The sequence below is a fragment of the Phyllobates terribilis genome, unplaced genomic scaffold (genome assembly GCF_046119375.1).
Source record: "Phyllobates terribilis strain yellow unplaced genomic scaffold, ASM4611937v1 Scaffold_11__3_contigs__length_659146591, whole genome shotgun sequence".
Taxonomy (NCBI): domain Eukaryota; kingdom Metazoa; phylum Chordata; class Amphibia; order Anura; family Dendrobatidae; genus Phyllobates; species Phyllobates terribilis.
Genome location: NW_027362771.1, coordinates 262,655,052 through 262,675,419, shown reverse-complemented (window position 1 = coordinate 262,675,419; position 20,368 = coordinate 262,655,052). Strand labels below are relative to the sequence as shown.

General features: G+C 48.4%; 1 protein-coding gene across 1 annotated transcript in view; it reads right to left on the bottom strand.

Moving 5' to 3' along the window:
* The window catches only part of PTPN12 (protein tyrosine phosphatase non-receptor type 12), a 72,279-nt gene extending 53,953 nt beyond the window's left edge, over positions 1-18,326 (bottom strand). Inside the window, exon 1 of the mRNA XM_073652288.1 lies at positions 17,941-18,326. Within this exon, the coding sequence (XP_073508389.1) occupies positions 17,941-18,039 (99 nt within the window). The 5' untranslated portion in view covers positions 18,040-18,326. The remainder of the gene's footprint in view (positions 1-17,940) is intronic.
* Between the last annotated feature and the right edge of the window lie 2,042 nt (positions 18,327-20,368).

The following is a 20,368-nucleotide window of genomic DNA, read 5'->3' as shown; positions in this document are numbered from 1 at the left end:
TTCATCGAGTGCGGTCATCGCTCCTAAAGCAGAGGTCATGTAATACATTTTTTGAGGAGAAAAAAAAAAAAAACCTCACCAACACCATTGTTAAATTAGACAAAATGAAATTGTGTTAATGTCTGTTTAGTGACACTAATGTTTATACATTTCCTTTTTAAAATGCAGAGCAAAAAACATGTCCAAAACGGAGACGTTAGTTAATACGGATGAAAAGGACTCTCAGAACCCAAGTAAGAATCCAAAAAAGGAACATAAGGAACACACAATGATTGTGAAAACAATTCTACCATCTCAGCATACAGTGTGGGAAAATCATCATCCACTTCTAGATGTCTCTAGAGCAAAATAGCAACATAAACTTCAACCAGAAGCAGATGAGATTCTCAACAGGAAGTTAAAGATTTCCTAGCAGGGAAAAATAAACCTCTGAAATAACATCCATCAATCTATGTGAAAACGCCAGGCTAATAAACTCAGACACATGCTAAACGACTTAAAGGCAAATTCATGCTGTCCGAACCATGGAAAGGGGATCCATTCCCTTGTTACTAACTGATATGTTTTACTATAATACAGCTTAAAACAAGCTTAAAGGGGTTGTCCACTACTAGGACAACAACCCTTTCTTGATCTAAATGTCTGAACCCAATAAGATAAAACACCCAATACTCACCTCCGATGCCGGAGCCGTTCCAGCAGTGTCGACACTTGCGATCCCAAGGCTCTTGTGAGGTTCTTATGACATGAGCCCGGTGCCCAATCAGCGCTGGCGTCACTGTCCCCACCTTCGTACGAATTGAACATCAGGAGGAAGTCTGGGATGCAGCTGATCTCAGAGTTACTCTTCATGTTCAATTCGTACGAAGGTGGGGACAGTGACGCCAGTGCTCACACCGCTGGACTGGCGCTGGCACGGGAGGTGAATATAAACTCTTATTTTATCGGGGCCAAACATTTAGATCAAGAAGGGGTTGTCCTACTAGTGGAAAATCCCTTTTAAGGATTATTTCTATGGATGGAGGATTAAGTGGGGTCTGCCAGCTGGGATTCACAGTAATCCCACGATTGGATCTTTGATGCATGAATGGGGCGGAGCTGTGCATGCTCAATCTAAACTCCAGTCATCGTCTATGGGACTGCTGCTGGAAATAGCCTCTCGATATACTCAGCAGTCCCAAAGACAATGAGTGGAATGGAGGCCGAGCACGCGCAGCTCCACTCAATTCCGTTCTCAGGTTTCCAGTGACTACCTCTTGAAGCTCATCAAGAGAATGCCAAGTGTGCAAAGCAGTCATCAAAGCAGAAGGTGGCTACTTTGAAGAACCTAGAATATAAGACATATTTTCAGTTGTTTCACACTTTTTTGTTAAGTATATAATTCCACATGTGTTAATTCATAGTTTTGATGCCTTCAGTGTGAATGTACAATTTTCATAGTCCTGAAAATACAGAAAAATCTTTAAATTAGGTGTGTCCAAACTTTTGGTCTGTATATATTGTAAATATATATTTGTTTATTTTTTTTTCAAATCATTTTATTATGCAGTAAACTAGACAAACATTCCAAAACTAAAAACCATTAAAAAAAAAAAAGCACAACGCTTAGGCATAATGACAAGCCACAACGTAATGTTTTATTGGCCAAACCCCAAAAGAGAGTCACCAATAAATATAGCTTATACTCCCATATATAATACAGCATGGTACATCGTAGGTAAGGTCCTAGATGATACTCACACTGATAGATTATTTATGCTGTAGGCACAATCCACCAGAGAACTATAAGAACACCTGATATAGGGATAAGGATGTACCCAGGGAGAGTGGCTGTTGCACTAGTGCAATTACGAAGATAACAAAATGAAGGTAATAGCCATAGGTGACAGTGTATAAATAAACACACCACTGGTGGATTGTGCCTACAGCATAAATAATTCTATCAGTGTGAGTATCATCTAGGACCTTACCATTTATTTTTAAAATTTTGATACGATGTACCATGCTGTATTATATATGGGAGTATAAGCTATATTTATTGTTGACTCTTGAGGTTTGGCCAATACAACATTACATTGTGGCTTGTCATTATGCCTAAGCGTTGTGCTTTTTTAGTGGTTTTTAGTTTTGGAATGTTTGTCTAGTTTACTGTGTAATAAAATGATTTGAATATAATATTCTGGTGATCTCAGTCTACACATACTTCTTTTTCTTGTAGTATTACTGGTCAATTTGTCTCTGTATGTGATGGGTTGAACACCATCTGACATTAGTTAGGTGGTGCCCTCCACTTTCTTAAAAAACCCAATCAGAAAACCATATTTTCTGACTGCAGAAATCTATTGAGGTCAGGTACTTCCACAAGCATTGGTAACAGCACAACAAGATCCACATACTAATACTCATTCCACCATCAGCCAGCAATAATCTAATGCAGCTCTTTGCAGCTCTCTGGAACCAAGAAAGGGATGGGGGGCATCACGGTCATGTAATAAATAAGGTAATCTTCTATTATTCCCAACACCCTTACCACATATGCATGCTCTAGCCCAATATATCACCTCTGCTAACAAAGGAGTAGACTTGACACCAATCCTGCAGCCATGTCAAAGACCAGGCAGTGGCGCAGAGGCAGTGGCGCGCCAGGGGTAGCAGCTGGTGAGAATTTAAGTTTGTTATGTAATGAAAAACCCTTGTAACTCATGAAAAAAGGATCAAGTATATGGAAAACCAGTATCCCAAACCTCTCTCTTTCGTCAGGACACACAAATTGGATATCGGCCGGTCCCACCAGTTGGCTCAGCCATTCATCTAATGTGTATGGGCATCTTTTTCTACATCAGAAAGAGGCAGACAGTCACAATAAATGTATCAAACAGTAAAGACGCATTTACACTGGCCAATTATCCTGGACAAGCATTCCTAGGAGAACAAGTTTCCAAATAATTGTCAGTCGCCAGGTGAAAATTTTTAAAGTTGCTTAGAAATAATTATTTTCATCCTCTGCAAACCGGACATGCGTTACCGAGAACAATGACAATCTAAAAGTCCATTTACACTGGCTGACCTGTGGTATGATACGACCAGCGATCAAACTTTTACTGATCAGCAGTCGTTTGACTGCCTGTTTAAACAGGTAGACCAAAACAAATGATGAGCACTATGGATCCTACACTAAATCACTCAATGAGTGTAGGCTGCCATGGTTCTCAGGCGTGCGAGTCCTGTTTACACCAGGCAATGTGCTGCTGAGAGCGATGATCTTTTATGCTGCACAAAAGATCATTTCACCTGATGAATGAGTGCTTGGCTCGTTCATCAGGTGATCAGCAGCCCATTTACACTGCAAGATAATAGTGAAATGAGCGTTTTTAACACACGTACTGAACAATCTATTAGAGATCATTCTGTATACGTTGCCAGCGCGGTCGACCTGCCTAAACAGAATACTAGAAGACCGCAAGTAGCTGATCGGTGGTTAACACACGCGATCATGTAGTATTAATGCACTGATAAAGCTTCCAACTGTGTACACACAATCATCTATCAGATTGCTGAATGACAACTCCAAAAACTCTGAAGAAAGTTTAGGATTAGAAAATCCTAGACAGGGAAAGTGAATAGCTAAGCAGCACTTAACATAAGATGACATTTTTGAGCGTGCCAATACAAGAAGAAAAAAAAAAAAAAAAACTTCCCTGAGGCGCTGACTATCTGGATATTCTAGCAGTCTGCACAGCATATTGAAATGCCACATTGCACACACACACCTTCCCATAACTGCAGGGATGTGCCTGAACATCTTTGATCCTCCCAGAGATAACAGGCTTTTCTTAGCTCTTCTTCATTCAGGGATGACATCCCTTGGGGAGAGAAGGCAGGTATTCACCAGGACTGCAGTTATCTGGACACCCATTCAGCATACACGTTGCCAAAAACAAGTGAAAGTAAAGCTATAAAATCCCAGACAAGCAGCAATAATGATCTTGTAAAAATATCTGAATGAATCCAGAAAGCTAGCAAGATGATTACAGCACAGGAGAAAACTGCGTGTATGGCCATGTCCGTACCAGCCCCATTGTAGCCTTATCAGTTCTCCATTCTGCTGCCACTGAAAAGTTACAAGAACGGGACTAGAACAGTACAGACAACAGTCCTGAGAGGTCGGGGAGCCTTCTATTAATTACCGCTCCACATCCATCACTTCAGTGTTTTATAATAAACCACGGGCTCATCACTATACATCAGTCGCTCACTACAGCTCGGTTCAGTATCTCCATATAAGAAACGCACACCACACACCGGGGCCAGTTATCAGAACTGTAAGGGTGGGGTGTATGGACCAGCACCTAGGCACACAGCATGGTAGCCATGCCCTTCTGACAGCGGCCACCATGCATTGCTCCATGCATATTTTCTGCAGGACAAAAACTACAAACAAGCTTTTGTTCATTTTATTTATCAAAACAGATTGTTCCCTTTTCGGAGACATTTCCGCTGCATGTGACCCATCAGATGAATAGAAGAATTGAACAAGAGCACAGTGCACAAGCTTCACCCTCTGAACGATCAGTGGCACAGAAGCAGCTGCTGTCTGCCGTCTCCCCGAAGATCACAGCTACAGCAATACGTTATGTGACTTCCCTTTTATTCACTTTCAGGCGTGGACCATTTAGTGTCTGAAGAGTAGCATGCTTTTATCCCCCAAAGCTCGCTCTTAATAGGTGAGAAAACTACCAGTTGGTCTCAGCCACCTTAAAGCGGTTGTCCAGGCTGAAATAAAAAGTATAGTCACTGTGTGACTGCAGATCACAGAAAACAGTGCGTGATGCACTTGATTCCCCTTTGCTCCCCATGCAGAGGAGCGGTCACATGCCAACTAGCATCAATAGAAAAGAACTAACACATATATGGTAATAACATACATGTGACCACAAGCCGAGAATACAGGGGAATCATGACACTGTCCCATAGTGACTACAGACTTTTCATGTCGGCCTGAAAAAAAACCTAATGATGTGAATACTGTTACTTAGTCGGAACTATGTGAAGTATGTAAAAGATTCACATCAATCTTAGACACTTTCTAGGCCAAAAGTAAAAAAGAAAACAAGATTCCGGAATTCTCTTAAAAAACCCCTCTGAGATAATACTTCCTCTTATACATAGAAGGCCCATCTACAGAAGGAGCCATAAATGTCTAATAGCAGTAGGTCCCACATTAAAGGACCCTCACCTTTTAGGTGTATATGGATTTTACCACTGAAATACATGGAAAGATCTTTTGTGCACAACAACGGTCACATGCACTAAATGACCAGCAATAGGGATTAGAGAACTCACATTCCCCTAATGTTGGTGACCTATATGGGGGAACCTCCGACTATCAGGTTTCCATGTGGCTATGCCACTAATACTCCAGATCAGTGTTCCCTGACTCCAGTCCTCAAAGCCCACCAATAGATCAGATAATGGAATCACCTGGGCAATACTAAGGAAATCCTGAAAACATTATCAGTTGGTGGGCCTCGGGGAACACTACTCTAAGTGGAAATACCCATTTACCTTGCAGTCCGTTCTCCAGCACTGAAAAGGTTTTCTGGGTACAAAAGTAGTGCGCTTTCATGACAGCTGCTCCATTCATTCTGTAAGGGATGGTCATAGTAAATCGAGAGCTATACGCCGATTTCTACATTGGTCAGAGAATGCACGGAGGGGCGGCCAAGCAAGTGCTCTACTGCTCCATAGAGAAGGGGGGCAAAAGCTTCACACGAACACCAGGAGGAAACGAATGCTTGGATCACGCACTAGGGCCCCGTGTCTGTCCTCATCGGCTAGGCGTCGCGCACTAGGGCCCCGTGTCTGTCCTCATCGGCTAGGCGTCGCGCACTAGGGCCCCGTGTCTGTCCTCATCGGCTAGGCGTCGCGCACTAGGGCCCCGTGTCTGTCCTCATCGGCTAGGCGTCGCGCACTAGGGCCCCGTGTCTGTCCTCATCGGCTAGGCGTCGCGCACTAGGGCCCCGTGTCTGTCCTCATCGGCTAGGCGTCGCGCACTAGGGCCCCGTGTCTGTCCTCATCGGCTAGGCGTCGCGCACTAGGGCCCCGTGTCTGTCCTCATCGGCTAGGCGTCGCGCACATTACAGAGTTTAGTGTTAAGATCCTAAAGCTAGAACCACACGGGTCAGAAATGCTGCAGATTTTCACATGTAAAATCCACACCGGATTACAACAAACAGATGAATGATTATGGCAAGTATTATTCACATGCTGTGTAATGTTTCTGCAGTTATTAGATACAGGCAGATTGATTTCACATGCAGATCAGAAAGGAAAAATCTCCAACAAATCCTATCGAGTTCAATGGAGAAGTAAAAATCTGCAGTCAAATCCTAGTGTTGCAGATTTTCCACCAGATTATCAGTGGATTGGACGCAGAACTGCCAGGTAAGTTTAAAATAAAAAAGCTGGAAACTCATGTTATTCTGCTGCTCCCGAGCACAGTTACCTGGTCCCCAAATGATGTGCCAACATGTGACCACTGGAGCAAGAACAGAGACCGGGGAAGGGTGAGCAGGGAATGCATGGCATGAGACTAGTAAGGCTAATTTTGTTATTTTGGTCATCAGCTTTTGGAATATATTTGCTTTGAAAATTTTCAACACAAAATCCGACCAGTGTGAACTTACCCATCTGGTGCCATATGTGCTAGTTACAGTCACTTTCTGTGCTGATAAATGAGGCTTTTTATGGCACCAAGTGATGGAAGTTATTACCCTGTGAATGACAGCAATTCTTCTAGCGGTCATTACCTTTCATAGTAAACTGGAGGCACAGTTCCTAGCAGGTCTGTGCATGGAAAGGCTTTTACAAGCCCTGCTTCTTACCTACATAGCACAGACGGCATTGTCCAGAAGTCATGATTATCTATCACACAGGAACATTGGATACAGAAAACTGTTCTTTACTAGCAGGATTGTGCTCCTCGAGTCTGAGAGACAGGACTCTTATTCATCATGATTGTGGCAGCAGCTACAGCCAGTTGGACCAGAGGTGAACAATGTTACTATAGTCACTGCAATGAAACGTAAGGACAGTTGTTATGGTACTGCCAGTCCGTCAGGTGGCACCATGCCAGCTATGAAGTGCATTCCAGCCTCTCCATCCCTTTCTGTTGTAATCAGGATGCAACAATCTGTACTGCAGAGTAGGAGAAAGATGGCGGGTGTTAGTGCCAGGGCACTGGATTCTCTGTCAGACTGCACATTGATCATGGAAGGGGCTAATCGCTTTAGACTGGATAGGTCACATGTTATCTTTGTAGATAAGACCTTTGTAATAAGAGCCTTAAGACATTCTTCATTCCATTCTCTGATTGTATATGTCAACTGTAGGGCAAAACCACAATGAGGACATGGACTAGGGTGATGTCTACACTGCCTCCAAACTACAGAGGGCAAGAGCGTTCTTCTAACCCAGGGATGGGGAATCTTATTTCTGCCAAGGGCCATTTGGATATTTATACCGTCCTTCGGGGGCAACACAAGTCGTGCGCCATCTCCACCCTCAAACTACGTCGTGACGCTGGCACTGGTGTCAGGACAATCTTCCATTGCACGCGCCTCAGCTCTCAGAAGTGAACACCGTGTGTGAGCTCACAGAGCAAGAAAAAAATAAAAGGCTGGATGCCGCCAAAATACAGCTGTCAGCCCAAGCACTGTGGTCCCCAGGAATCTGCCGAGGGGAAGGAGAAAAAGTCACCGAGAGCTGTAAACGGCCCGTGAGCCTGAGATGCCTAACCCATCAGATTGTGCCAACCTATGCAGTGGATGAACACACAACTTTTTTTGCCTTTGTGGCCAATGTAGGACACTGAGGCCCATATTCATCAAGCCTGGTGTTTTGTAAGCCAGTCTAGATAAAGAGTGAGCTGGAATAAAAAGCAATAAATTCATTCAGAGGCGTACACCTCCGCAAGTAATGTACTCCGACATTTGTCCTAATTTACACCCTTTTGTGACATAAATTATTCAGCCAGCTGCGCTCGTCCACACCCTCTAAGCTAAGCGTCGCAACGAGATGTACAAAATGTTGACATTTTAAGGAGTTTTATGCCTTAATTCTTCCAAAAACTGTTTGATGAATTGGGCCCTGTACAGTGTTTTACATCAGAGGAATACATGGAGGAATGTCCCTGTGCAGCTTCCGGTCCAGTATTACTGCTTTTTTGGCGGGTAAGAAGGGGCTTTCAGTTACTACATTTCCTCCATAAGTCTCCTAATATAACAAACTCACAAGCTGTACTCACCGACACAGGGCCAGCAATGCCTCTCCTCCACTGACCTGGTCTTTGTCGACAGGCTGCAGTGGTGATGTCCCAACTACAGAGCATGTGACCACTGCGGCCAATCACTGGGCTCATCAGTATGCTTTTAGGCTCATGTGAAAGATTGAATGGTAACAGCCTTCTCTTGTACTGTGCATCTATAGATGTGCATGTGTCCCACTTTTTACTTACTGTATTAAGCCTTTGACAAGTTATTAGGTCGTGTTTTCCTTAACCCATCCCAAAAATGTCCTAGCATTGCGGCTGGGAGTATACAAAGAGTTCCTAGAGGCCGTGAGTCAGAGGATATTCCCAGGACCGAGACATTCTTTATTCAGATCCAGAATAAATCCCTCCATTTATAAGCGATGACCACATACAAAAATGGCCACACACACTTGGCATCAGAAAATAGAGCCAATGACACATTATACATGTAAGCTGTCTGAGCAGTAAAAACTAATCTAATACATACACATTAAATATATATGCGCATACATATACATTACACATACACACACACCATGTATTGTGCAAAAGGGGTTTCCACTACTTGCACAAGCTATTTTCAATAGTCATAAGCAAATAACTCTGTACTCTTCCTCAGGGCTCCCAGGACGTTATGTCATGTGAGCCCTGCAGCCACTCATGGGTCGCTTCACACTTACTTCCTTCAGACATAACGGACATCTGGAAGCGGTTAGAAAGTAGAATAAGCTGCACTTCTCCCGGATGTCAGTTTCGTCTGAAGAAAGGGAACACAGTGGCCCATTAGTGGCCACCGACTGGCTGCAGTCCTCATGTGACATAACAGTCATGTGAGCCACGACATCACTGGAACAGTGCCTGCCCCGAAAGAGAGTATTATTTTATGTGAGATAATATAGTGATTGAGAAGGACATGTCAATACTTCCTGCGTTTTTGAACAAACTTTTTTTTTTTTTTTTTTTTTCTTCACCTATAGAAAGCAATGAGAAAGTGAAAAAACGCTGCAAAAAACGCAGTTCACAGGTTTTGTTGCGTTTTTGGTGAATAAAACAAGTACTATAGTCAAATCACATGAAATCCGCACCAAAAATGCATAGCGTTTTCACTGCCAAGAGAACAGGTTTAGGCTGCAGAAAAAAATGCTGCATGTGAACACAGCCTTACTAACCTCAGAAGCCAAAATTGACAGCACCTCAGATGACAGCCGTCACATGCGCTGTGAGACCATTATGGGAAGAGGTTTGTTGTAAATGATGCACAGACATCAAGGCGCAGCCTCATCTCAGCTGTCAAGGGCAGACCGCGAGAAGAGGACACTAAGGTCACACTGCTGCTAAGCAGCCATTACTGAGGGCCGCAGAGAAGAAGGGGCTTATCTGGAGCAAGAAACACAAGGATTGGACATCAGAGGAGAGGAAATCTCTGAGGGGTTAACATTTGAGATTCTTGGTACGAACCACCATGACTTTGTGAGACTCACATAAAAGGTGAGTGGATGTTTCCTCATGGATGGTGCCCCACATGAAGCAGGAGCTGTGATAATGGGTGGGGGAGGGGGATGCTTTGCTAGTGACATTGTTGGGGATTTATTCCAAACTGAAAGCACTCTTCCCCAACATGGTCATCACAGCTTTTTGCAGTAACATGCTATCTTATCTGGTGGGGCTTAGAGGAACCATCAATTGTTTTGCAACAGGACAATGACCAAACACCTCCAGCTATGTAAGGGCTACCTGACCAAGGAGGAGAGGGCTGGGGTGCTGTGTCACATGACAAGGCCTCTACAGTCACCTGACCTCAACCCAACTTAGATTCCAGATAAATTTGACACACAGTAGCCAACAAGTGGGTGTAAAGAGGTCATCAGAATGAGAGGGGTGGACTTTAAGGAATCCAAGGAGCAACACATATTCTGGTTTGTTTCAGCTGTGTTTCTTACACCTTGTTTCCACATGTTTTCTCTCATGGTTTTGCTGCTGCCTTCAGTGTGAATCTACAATGTGCAAACAATGAAAACCACTGCATGAACCGAGGGTTAAGAATATATAACAATATATCATTTATTTAACAAGTGCACAAAACTGTACATATGCTACACCAGGCTCCGTCACTGTCATTGGGGGCCAGTGTGCAGATTTATAGAGTGGGCAGTTTTAGTATTATTAGACTGGTACCTTTTTTTTTGTTTTAACAGTTCCTGCCATTCAACCACTGAGACATCGATATGGACGCAGATTGTGGTGCCAGTCTGCCCATAGCACCAGACAATGCAGCCCAGGAGTAGTGCTAGCTGGTTGACAATAGGCTGGGGCAGATTTGTGATATCACCACATGTGCGCCATACATATCATTGACAGGTGCAATGTAAGACATAAAGGGCGCCACACAGCCTGGCACAGCAGAGGAAAGGGCGCCACACAGCCTGGCACAGTAGCCTGGCACACACACATCCTGGCACAGTGGCCCGCAGTCCTGCCACACACAAACACATCCTGGCACAGTGGTCCGCAGTCCTGCCACACACAAACACATCCTGGCACAGTGGCCCACAGTCCTGCCACACACACACACACACACACACATCCTGGCACAGTGGTCTGCAGTCCTGCCACACACACACCCTGGCACAGTGGTCTGCAGTCCTGCCACACACACACCCTGGCACAGTGGCCACAGTCCTGCCACACACACACACACACCCTGGCACAGTGGCCGCAGTCCTGCCACACACACACACACACACCCTGGCACAGTGGCCGCAGTCCTGCCACACACACACACACACACCCTGGCACAGTGGCCGCAGTCCTGCCACACACACACACACACACCCTGGCACAGTGGCCGCAGTCCTGCCACACACACACACACACACCCTGGCACAGTGGCCGCAGTCCTGCCACACACACATACAGTACAGACCAAAAGTTTGGACACACCTTCTCATTTAAAGATTTTTCTGTATTTTCATGACTATGAAAATTGTACATTCACACTGAAGGCATCAAAACTATGAATTACCACATGTGGAATTATATATTTAAAAAAGTGTGAAACAATTGAAAATATGTCTTATATTCTAGGTTCTTCAAAGTAGCCACCTTTTGCTTTGATGACTGCTTTGCACACTCTTGGCATTCTCTTGATGAGCTTTAAGAGATAGTCACCGGAAATGGTTTTCACTTCACAGGTGTGCCCTGTCAGGTTTAATAAGTGGGATTTCTTGCCTTATAAATGGGGTTGGGACCATCAGTTGTGTTGTGCAGAAGTCTGGTGGAAACACAGCTGATAGTCCTACTGAATAGACTGTTAGAATTTGTATTATGGCAAGAAAAAAGCAGCTAAGTAAAGGAAAACGAGTGTCCATCATTACTTTAAGAAACGAAGGTCAGTCAGTGCGAAAAATTGGGAAAACTTTGAAAGTGTCCCCAAGTGCAGTTGAAAAAAACCATCAAGAGCTACAAAGAAACTGGTTCACATGAGGACCGCCCCAGGAAAGGAAGACCAAGAGTCACCTCTACTTCAGAGGATAAGTTTATCTGAGTCACCAGCCTCAGAAATCGCAGGTTAACAGCAGCTCAGATTAGAGACCAGGTCAATGCCACACAGAGTTCTAGCAGCAGACACATCTCTACAACAACTGTTAAGAGGAGACTTTGTGCAGCAGGCCTTCATGTTAAAATAGCTGCTAGGAAACCACTGCTAAGGGCAGGCAACAAGCAGAAGAGACTTGTTTGGGCTAAAGAACACAAGGAATGGACATTAGACCAGTGGAAATCTGTGCTTTGGTCTGATGAGTCCAAATTTGAGATCTTTGGTTCCAACCACCGTGTCTTTGTGCGACGCAGAAAAGGTGAACGGATGGACTCTACAGTCATGGCCAAAAGTTTTGAGAATGACACCAAAATTATATTTTCACATGATCTGCTGGCCTCTGGTTTTTATTAGTGTTTGTCTGATGTTTATATCACATACAGAAATATAATTGCAATCATATTATGAGTACCAATAGGTTATATTGACAGTTAGAATGAGTTAATGCAGCAAGTCAATATTTGCAGTGTTGCCCCTTCTTCTTCAAGACCTCTGTAATTCTCCCTGGCATGCTCTCAATCAACTTTTGGACCAAATCCTGACTGATAGCAGTCCATTCTTGCATAATCAATGCTTGCATTTTGCCAGAATTTGTTGTTTTTTGTTTGTCCACCCGTCTCTTGATGATTGACCACAAGTTCTCAAAGGGATTAAGATCTGGGGAGTTTCCAGGCCATGGACCCAAAATCTCTATGTTTTGTTCCATGAGCCATTTAGTTATCACCTTTGCTTTATGGCAAGGTGCTCCATCATGCTGGAAAAGGCATTGTTGGGCGCCAAACTGCTCTTGGACGGTTGGGAGAAGCTGCTCTTGGAGGACATTCTGGTACCATTCTTTATTCATGGCTGTGTTTTTAGGCAAGACTGTGAGTGAGCCGATTCCCTTGGCTGAGAAGCAACCCCACATATGAATGGTTTCAGGATACTTTACAGTTGGCATGAGACAAGACTGGTGGTAGCGCTCACCTCTTCTTCTCCAAATAAGCTGTTTTCCAGATGTCCCAAACAATTGAAAAGGGGATTCATCAGAGAAAATGACTTTGCCCCAGTCCTCAGCAGTCCACTCCCTGTACCTTTTTCAGAATATCAGTCGGTCCCTGATGTTTTTTTCTGGAGAGAAGTGGCTTCTTTGCTGCCCTCCTTGAAACCAGCCCTTGCTCAAAGAGTCTCCGCCTCACAGTGCGTGCAGAAGCACTCACACCAGCCTGCTGCCATTCCTGAGCAAGCTCGGCACTGCTGGTAGTCCGATCCCGCAGCTGAAACAGTTTTAAGATACGGTCCTGGCGCTTGCTGGTCTTTCTTGGGCGCCCTGGAGCCTTTTTGACAACAATGGAAGCTCTCTCCTTGAAGTTCTTGATGATGCGATAGATTGTTGACTGAGGTGCAATCTTTGTAGCTGCGATACTCTTCCCTGTTAGGCCATTTTTGTGCAGTGCAATGATGGCTGCACGTGTTTCTTTAGAGATAACCATGGTTAACTGAAGAGAAATAGTGATACCAAGAACCAGCCTCCTTTTAAAGTGTCCAGTGATGTCATTCTTACTTAATCATGACTGATTGATCGCCAGCCCTGTCCTCATCAACACCCACACCTGTGTTAATGGATCAATCACTAAAACGATGTTAGCTGCTCCTTTTAAGGCAGGACTGCAATGATGTTGAAATGTGTTTTGGGGGTTAAAGTTCATTTTCTGGGCAAATATTGACTTTGCAAGTACAGTAATTGCTGTTAAGCTGATCACTCTGACATTCAGGAAAATATGCAAATTGCCATTACAAAAAATGAAGCTGTAAACTTTGGAAAAATTACTATTTGTCTCATTCTCAATACTTTTGGCCATGACTGTACATGCCTGGTTCCCACCGTGAAGCATGGAGGGGGGAGGTGTGATGGTGTGGGGGTGCTTTGCTGGTGATACTGTTGGGGATTTATTCAAAATTGAAGGCATACTGAACCAGCATGGCTACCACAGCATCTTGCAGCGGCATGCTATTCCATCTGGTTTGGGTATAGTTGGACCATCATTTATTTTTCAACAGGACAATGATCCCCAAACACACCTCCAGGCTTTGCAAGGGCTATTTGACCAAGAAGGAGAGTGATGGGGTGCTACGCAAGATGACCTGGCCTTCACAGTCACCAGACCTGAACCCAATCGAGATGGTTTGGGGTGAGCTGGACCGCAGAATGAAGGCAAAAGGGCCAACAAGTGCTAAGCATCTCTGGGAACTCCTTCAAGATTGTTGGAAGACCATTTCCGGTGACTACCTCTTGAAGCTCATCAAGAGAATGCCAAGAGTGTGCAAAGCAGTCATCAAAGCAAAAGGTGGCTACTTTGAAGAACCTAGAATATAAGACATATTTTCAGTTGTTTCACACTTTTTTGTTAAATATATAATTCCACATGTGGTAATTCATAGTTTTGATGCCTTCAGTGTGAATGTACAATTTTCATAGTCATGAAAATACAAAAAAAAAAAAAAATCTTTAAATGAGAAGGTGTGTCCAAACTTTTGGTCTGTACTGTACATCCTGGCACAGTGGCCGCAGTCCTGCCACACACACATCCTGGCACAGTGGCCGCAGTCCTGCCACACACACACACACACACACACACATATCCTGGCCCAGTGGCCGCAGTCCTGCCACACACACACACACACACACACACACACACACACACACACACACACACACACACACACACACACACATATCCTGGCCCAGTGGCCGCAGTCCTGCCACACACACATCCTGGCACAGTGGCCCGCAGTCCGCCACACACACACACACACACATCCTGGCCCAGTGGCCGCAGTCCTGCCACACACACATCCTGGCACAGTGGCCCGCCACACACACGCAGCCTGGCACAGTGGCCCGCAGTCCCGCCACACACACACACACACAGCCTGGCACAGTGGCCCGCAGTCCCGCCACACACACACACATATCCTGGCCCAGTGGCCGCAGTCCTGCCACACACACATCCTGGCACAGTGGCCCGCAGTCCGCCACACACACACACACCCTGGCACAGTGGCCCGCCACACACACACACGCAGCCTGGCACAGTGGCCCGCAGTCCCGCCACACACACACACAGCCTGGCATAGTGGCCCGCAGTCCCGCCACACACACACACAGCCTGGCACAGTGGCCCGCAGTCCCGCCACACACACACACAGCCTGGCACAGTGGCCCGCAGTCCCGCCACACACACACACACACACACACACACACACACACACACCCTGGCACAGTGGCCCGCAGTCCCGCCACACACACACACACACACACAGCCTGGCACAGTGGCCCGCAGTCCCGCCACACACACACATCCACCCACCCTGGCACAGTGGCCCGCAGTCCCGCCACACACACACACACCCACCCACCCTGGCACAGTGGCCCGCAGTCCCGCCACACACACACACACACACACACCCACCCTGGCACAGTGGCCCGCAGTCCCGCCACACACACACACACACACACACACACACACACACACACACACACACACACACACACACACACACACACACACACAGCCCGGCACAGTGGCCCGCAGTCCCGCCACACACACACACAGCCTGGCATAGTGGCCCGCAGTCCCGCCACACACACACACACAGCCTGGCACAGTGGCCCGCAGTCCCGCCACACACACACACACACAGCCTGGCACAGTGGCCCGCAGTCCCGCCACACACACACACAGCCTGGCACAGTGGCCCGCAGTCCCGCCACACACACACACACAGCCTGGCACAGTGGCCCGCAGTCCCGCCACACACACACACACAGCCTGGCACAGTGGCCCGCAGTCCCGCCACACACACACACACACACACAGCCTGGCACAGTGGCCCGCAGTCCCGCCACACACACACACAGCCTGGCACAGTGGCCCGCAGTCCCGCCACACACACACACACAGCCTGGCACAGTGGCCCGCAGTCCCGCCACACACACACAGCCTGGCACAGTGGCCCGCAGTCCCGCCACACACACACAGCCTGGCACAGTGGCCCGCAGTCCTGCCACACACAGCCTGGCACAGTGGCCCGCAGTCCTGCCACACACAGCCTGGCACAGTGGCCCGCAGTCCTGCCACACACACACAGCCTGGCACAGTGGCCCGCAGTCCTGCCACACACACACACACAGCCTGGCACAGTGGCCCGCAGTCCTGCCACACACACACACACAGCCTGGCACAGTGGCCCGCAGTCCTGCCACACACACACACACAGCCTGGCACAGTGGCCCGCAGTCCTGCCACACACACACACACAGCCTGGCACAGTGGCCCGCAGTCCTGCCACACACACACACACACAGCCTGGCACAGTGGCCCGCAGTCCTGCCACACACACACACAGCCTGGCACAGTGGCCCGCAGTCCTGCCACACACACACACACAGCCTGGCACAGTGGCCCGCAGTCCTGCCACACACACACACAGCCTGGCACAGTGGCCCGCAGTCCTGCCACACACACACACACAGCCTGGCACAGTGGCCCGCAGTCCTGCCACACACACACACACACAGCCTGGCACAGTGGCCCGCAGTCCTGCCACACACACACACACACAGCCTGGCACAGTGGCCCGCAGTCCTGCCACACACACACACACACAGCCTGGCACAGTGGCCCGCAGTCCTGCCACACACACACACAGCCTGGCACAGTGGCCCGCAGTCCTGCCACACACACACACAGCCTGGCACAGTGGCCCGCAGTCCTGCCACACACACACACACACAGCCTGGCACAGTGGCCCGCAGTCCTGCCACACACACACACAGCCTGGCACAGTGGCCCGCAGTCCTGCCACACACACACACACACACAGCCTGGCACAGTGGCCCGCAGTCCTGCCACACACACACACAGCCTGGCACAGTGGCCCGCAGTCCTGCCACACACACACACAGCCTGGCACAGTGGCCCGCAGTCCTGCCACACACACACACAGCCTGGCACAGTGGCCCGCAGTCCTGCCACACACACACACAGCCTGGCACAGTGGCCCGCAGTCCTGCCACACACACACACAGCCTGGCACAGTGGCCCGCAGTCCTGCCACACACACACACACACACAGCCTGGCACAGTGGCCCGCAGTCCTGCCACACACACACACACACACACAGCCTGGCACAGTGGCCCGCAGTCCTGCCACACACACACACACACACAGCCTGGCACAGTGGCCCGCAGTCCTGCCACACACACACAGCCTGGCACAGTGGCCCGCAGTCCTGCCACACACACACAGCCTGGCACAGTGGCCCGCAGTCCTGCCACACACACACACACACACACACACACAGCCTGGCACAGTGGCCCGCAGTCCTGCCACACACACACACACAGCCTGGCACAGTGGCCCGCAGTCCTGCCACACACACACACACACACACAGCCTGGCACAGTGGCCCGCAGTCCTGCCACACACACACACACACAGCCTGGCACAGTGGCCCGCAGTCCTGCCACACACACACACACAGCCTGGCACAGTGGCCCGCAGTCCTGCCACACACACACACAGCCTGGCACAGTGGCCCGCAGTCCTGCCACACACACACACACACACACACACACACACACAGCCTGGCACAGTGGCCCGCAGTCCTGCCACACACACACACAGCCTGGCACAGTGGCCCGCAGTCCTGGCACAGTAGCCCGGCACAGTGGCCAGTCTGCCAGGCTCAGGGCGGGTCTCTGACAATGACAGCCGCCGCAGCACCTCTGCCAGCACTGCTGATCGATCGGGCACTTCCTGTAGTGAGCAGTGATAGTGCAGTGATGGAGCAGGAGGCGCAGCTCGTGTGCAGGAAGCGCTGATGAAATCCTCCCTCCCCATAAAGCTGCAGGCAGTAATCCATGGAGTGATCAGGAAGGAAGGAGGGGAGAGGAGGAGGAAGGAGGATCCGCCTGGGAAATCGCCCCACGATCAGGCGTCCACGAGGAGTGGGCACACACATGCCCACGTCACCCGCAGCCGCTCTTACCATGAAGTCGCAGGCGAAGTTGTCCTCCCCGTTCTGGTCCTTGCTGTTCATGGCCTGCACTTTCTGAATGAAGGTCCGCAGGATTTCCACTTGGTCCATGCTGGCGCCGTCCTCCACTCTGCCAGTCACAAGCCACAGCTCCTGGGTGCAGTCAGGGTGGGGACAGCCGCGCTCCCTAGCCCCTCGCCATGCGCAGCTGCCCCTGTCTTGTCCTCTGCCTCAGCCGGAGGAGGGGATGCAATGTGCCGCCGTCCCTTCCCAGAGACCCGCGCACCTCCCAGCACCGACACACTCTCTGAGGATGCACCGGAACACGCAACGCCGGGACCCTTCCCCAGCACGCTGCCCATTGGCCGGGGAGACTCTCCTTCTGAAATCCGATTGGCTGGTGGATCATACAGAAAAATGGGCGTGGAAACCCAACCCTTGTTCCCATCACAATCTCAATGGGCGGTTGAGTGATCAGCCATCTTAGGGCGGGGGAGCGGAGGAGGAAAGGGGTGTGGCCAAAGATCGTAGCAGCCAATAGACTGTAGTGAAGGATATGATGAGCAGGAGGCGTGGAACGCAGCGTCATGTGTCACCTTTGAACATTAACTCTTTGTTTCCGTGATAAGCGGCTTGTTGTGTGGCAAGATTAGTGATCTTCAGAGCCACCTCTTCTTCACACCTGTGCTACAGCCTGTCCTTGCTGCTGCGCATGAGCAGTGGGAGAAGCACCCCCAGCGCATCATATGCTGGCTCCTTACAGCCTCCCCCTTCATTATAGGGGTTCTTCCCTCTAAAGAAAAGTTCTGTACCCTGTGCTTTACTCCTCCTCCCTCTGCTGAGCCTCCGCTGCTGCTCAGGTATTGTCTGCAGCGCTGACATCACGCTGACAGAGTGGCCGCCAATCAGTGAGCACAGCGACTATGAGGGGACGTTCCGTCTGCAGGGGCAGGGCAGCCGAGCTCACTGATTGGCTGCAGCCCTGTCAACATGACGTCAGCTCTGGACCCTGGTAGGGTGAGTATAGCAATTAAAAAAAAAAATGCACCAGGGAACTGGAATTTTCTGAAAGTGGACAGGCCCTTTAAGTCACATAATCACCAGACTGACTACCGGTGAAGTCCATGTTCTTCTGTAGTGACTGGAAGTCAGGATGACATCAGCCTTTATCACATCCCTCTTGGGCGCCTGCCAGGGCCGGCTCCAGGTTTTCGTGGGCCCCGGGCGAAAGAGTCTCAGTGAACCCCTTTAACACAACGTGATTCATGATGCACAGATACCACAGAGAAATATATACAGTACAGACACACCTTCTCATTTAAAGATTTTTCTGTATTTTCATGACTATGAAAATTGTACATTCACACTGAAGGCATCAAAACTATGAATTAACACATGTGGAATTATATACTTAACAAAAAAGTGTGAAACAACTGAAAATATGTCTTATATTCTAGGTTCTTCAAAGTAGCCACCTTTTGCTTTGATGACTGCTTTGCACACTCTTGGCATTCTCTTGATGAGCTTCAAGAGGTAGTCACCGGAAATGGTCTTCCAACAATCTTGAAGGAGTTCCCAGAGAGGCTTAGCACTTGTTGGCCCTTTTGCCTTCACTCTGCGGTCCAGCTCACCCCAAACCATCTCGATTGGGTTCAGCTCTGGTGCCTGTGGAGGCCAGGTCATCTGGCGTAGCACCCCATCACTCTCCTTCTTGGTCAAATAGCCCTTACACAGCCTGGACGTGTGTTTGGGGTCATTATCCTGTTGAAAAATAAATGATGGTCCAACTGAACGCAAACGGGATGGAATAGCATGCCACTGCAAGATGCTGTGGTAGCCATGCTGGTTCAGTATACCTTCAATTTTGAATAAATCCCCAGCAGTGTCACCAGCAAAGCACCCCCACACCATCACACCTCCTACTCCATGCTTCACGGTGGGAACCAGGCATGTAGAGTCCATCCGTTCACCTTTTCTGCGTCGCACAAAGACACGGTGGTTGGAACCAAAGATCTCAAATTTGGACTCATCAGACCAAAGCACAGATTTCCACTGGTCTAATGTCCATTCCTTGTGTTCTTTAGCCCAAACAAGTCTCTTCTGCTTGTTGCCTGCCCTTAGCAGTGGTTTCCTAGCAGCTATTTTACCATGAAGGCCTGCTGCACAAAGTCTCCTCTTAACAGTTGTTGTAGAGATGTGTCTGCTGCTAGAACTCTGTGTGGCATTGACCTGGTCTCTAATATGAGCTGCTGTTAACCTGCGGTTAAACTTATCCTGAGAAGCAGAGGTGACTCGTGGTCTTACTTTCCTGGGGCGGTCCTCATGTGAGCCAGTTTCTTTGTAGCGCTTGATGGTTTTGTAACTGCACTTGGGGACACATTCAAAGTTTTCCCAATTTTTCGGACTGACTGACTTTCATTTCTTAAAGTAATGATGGCCA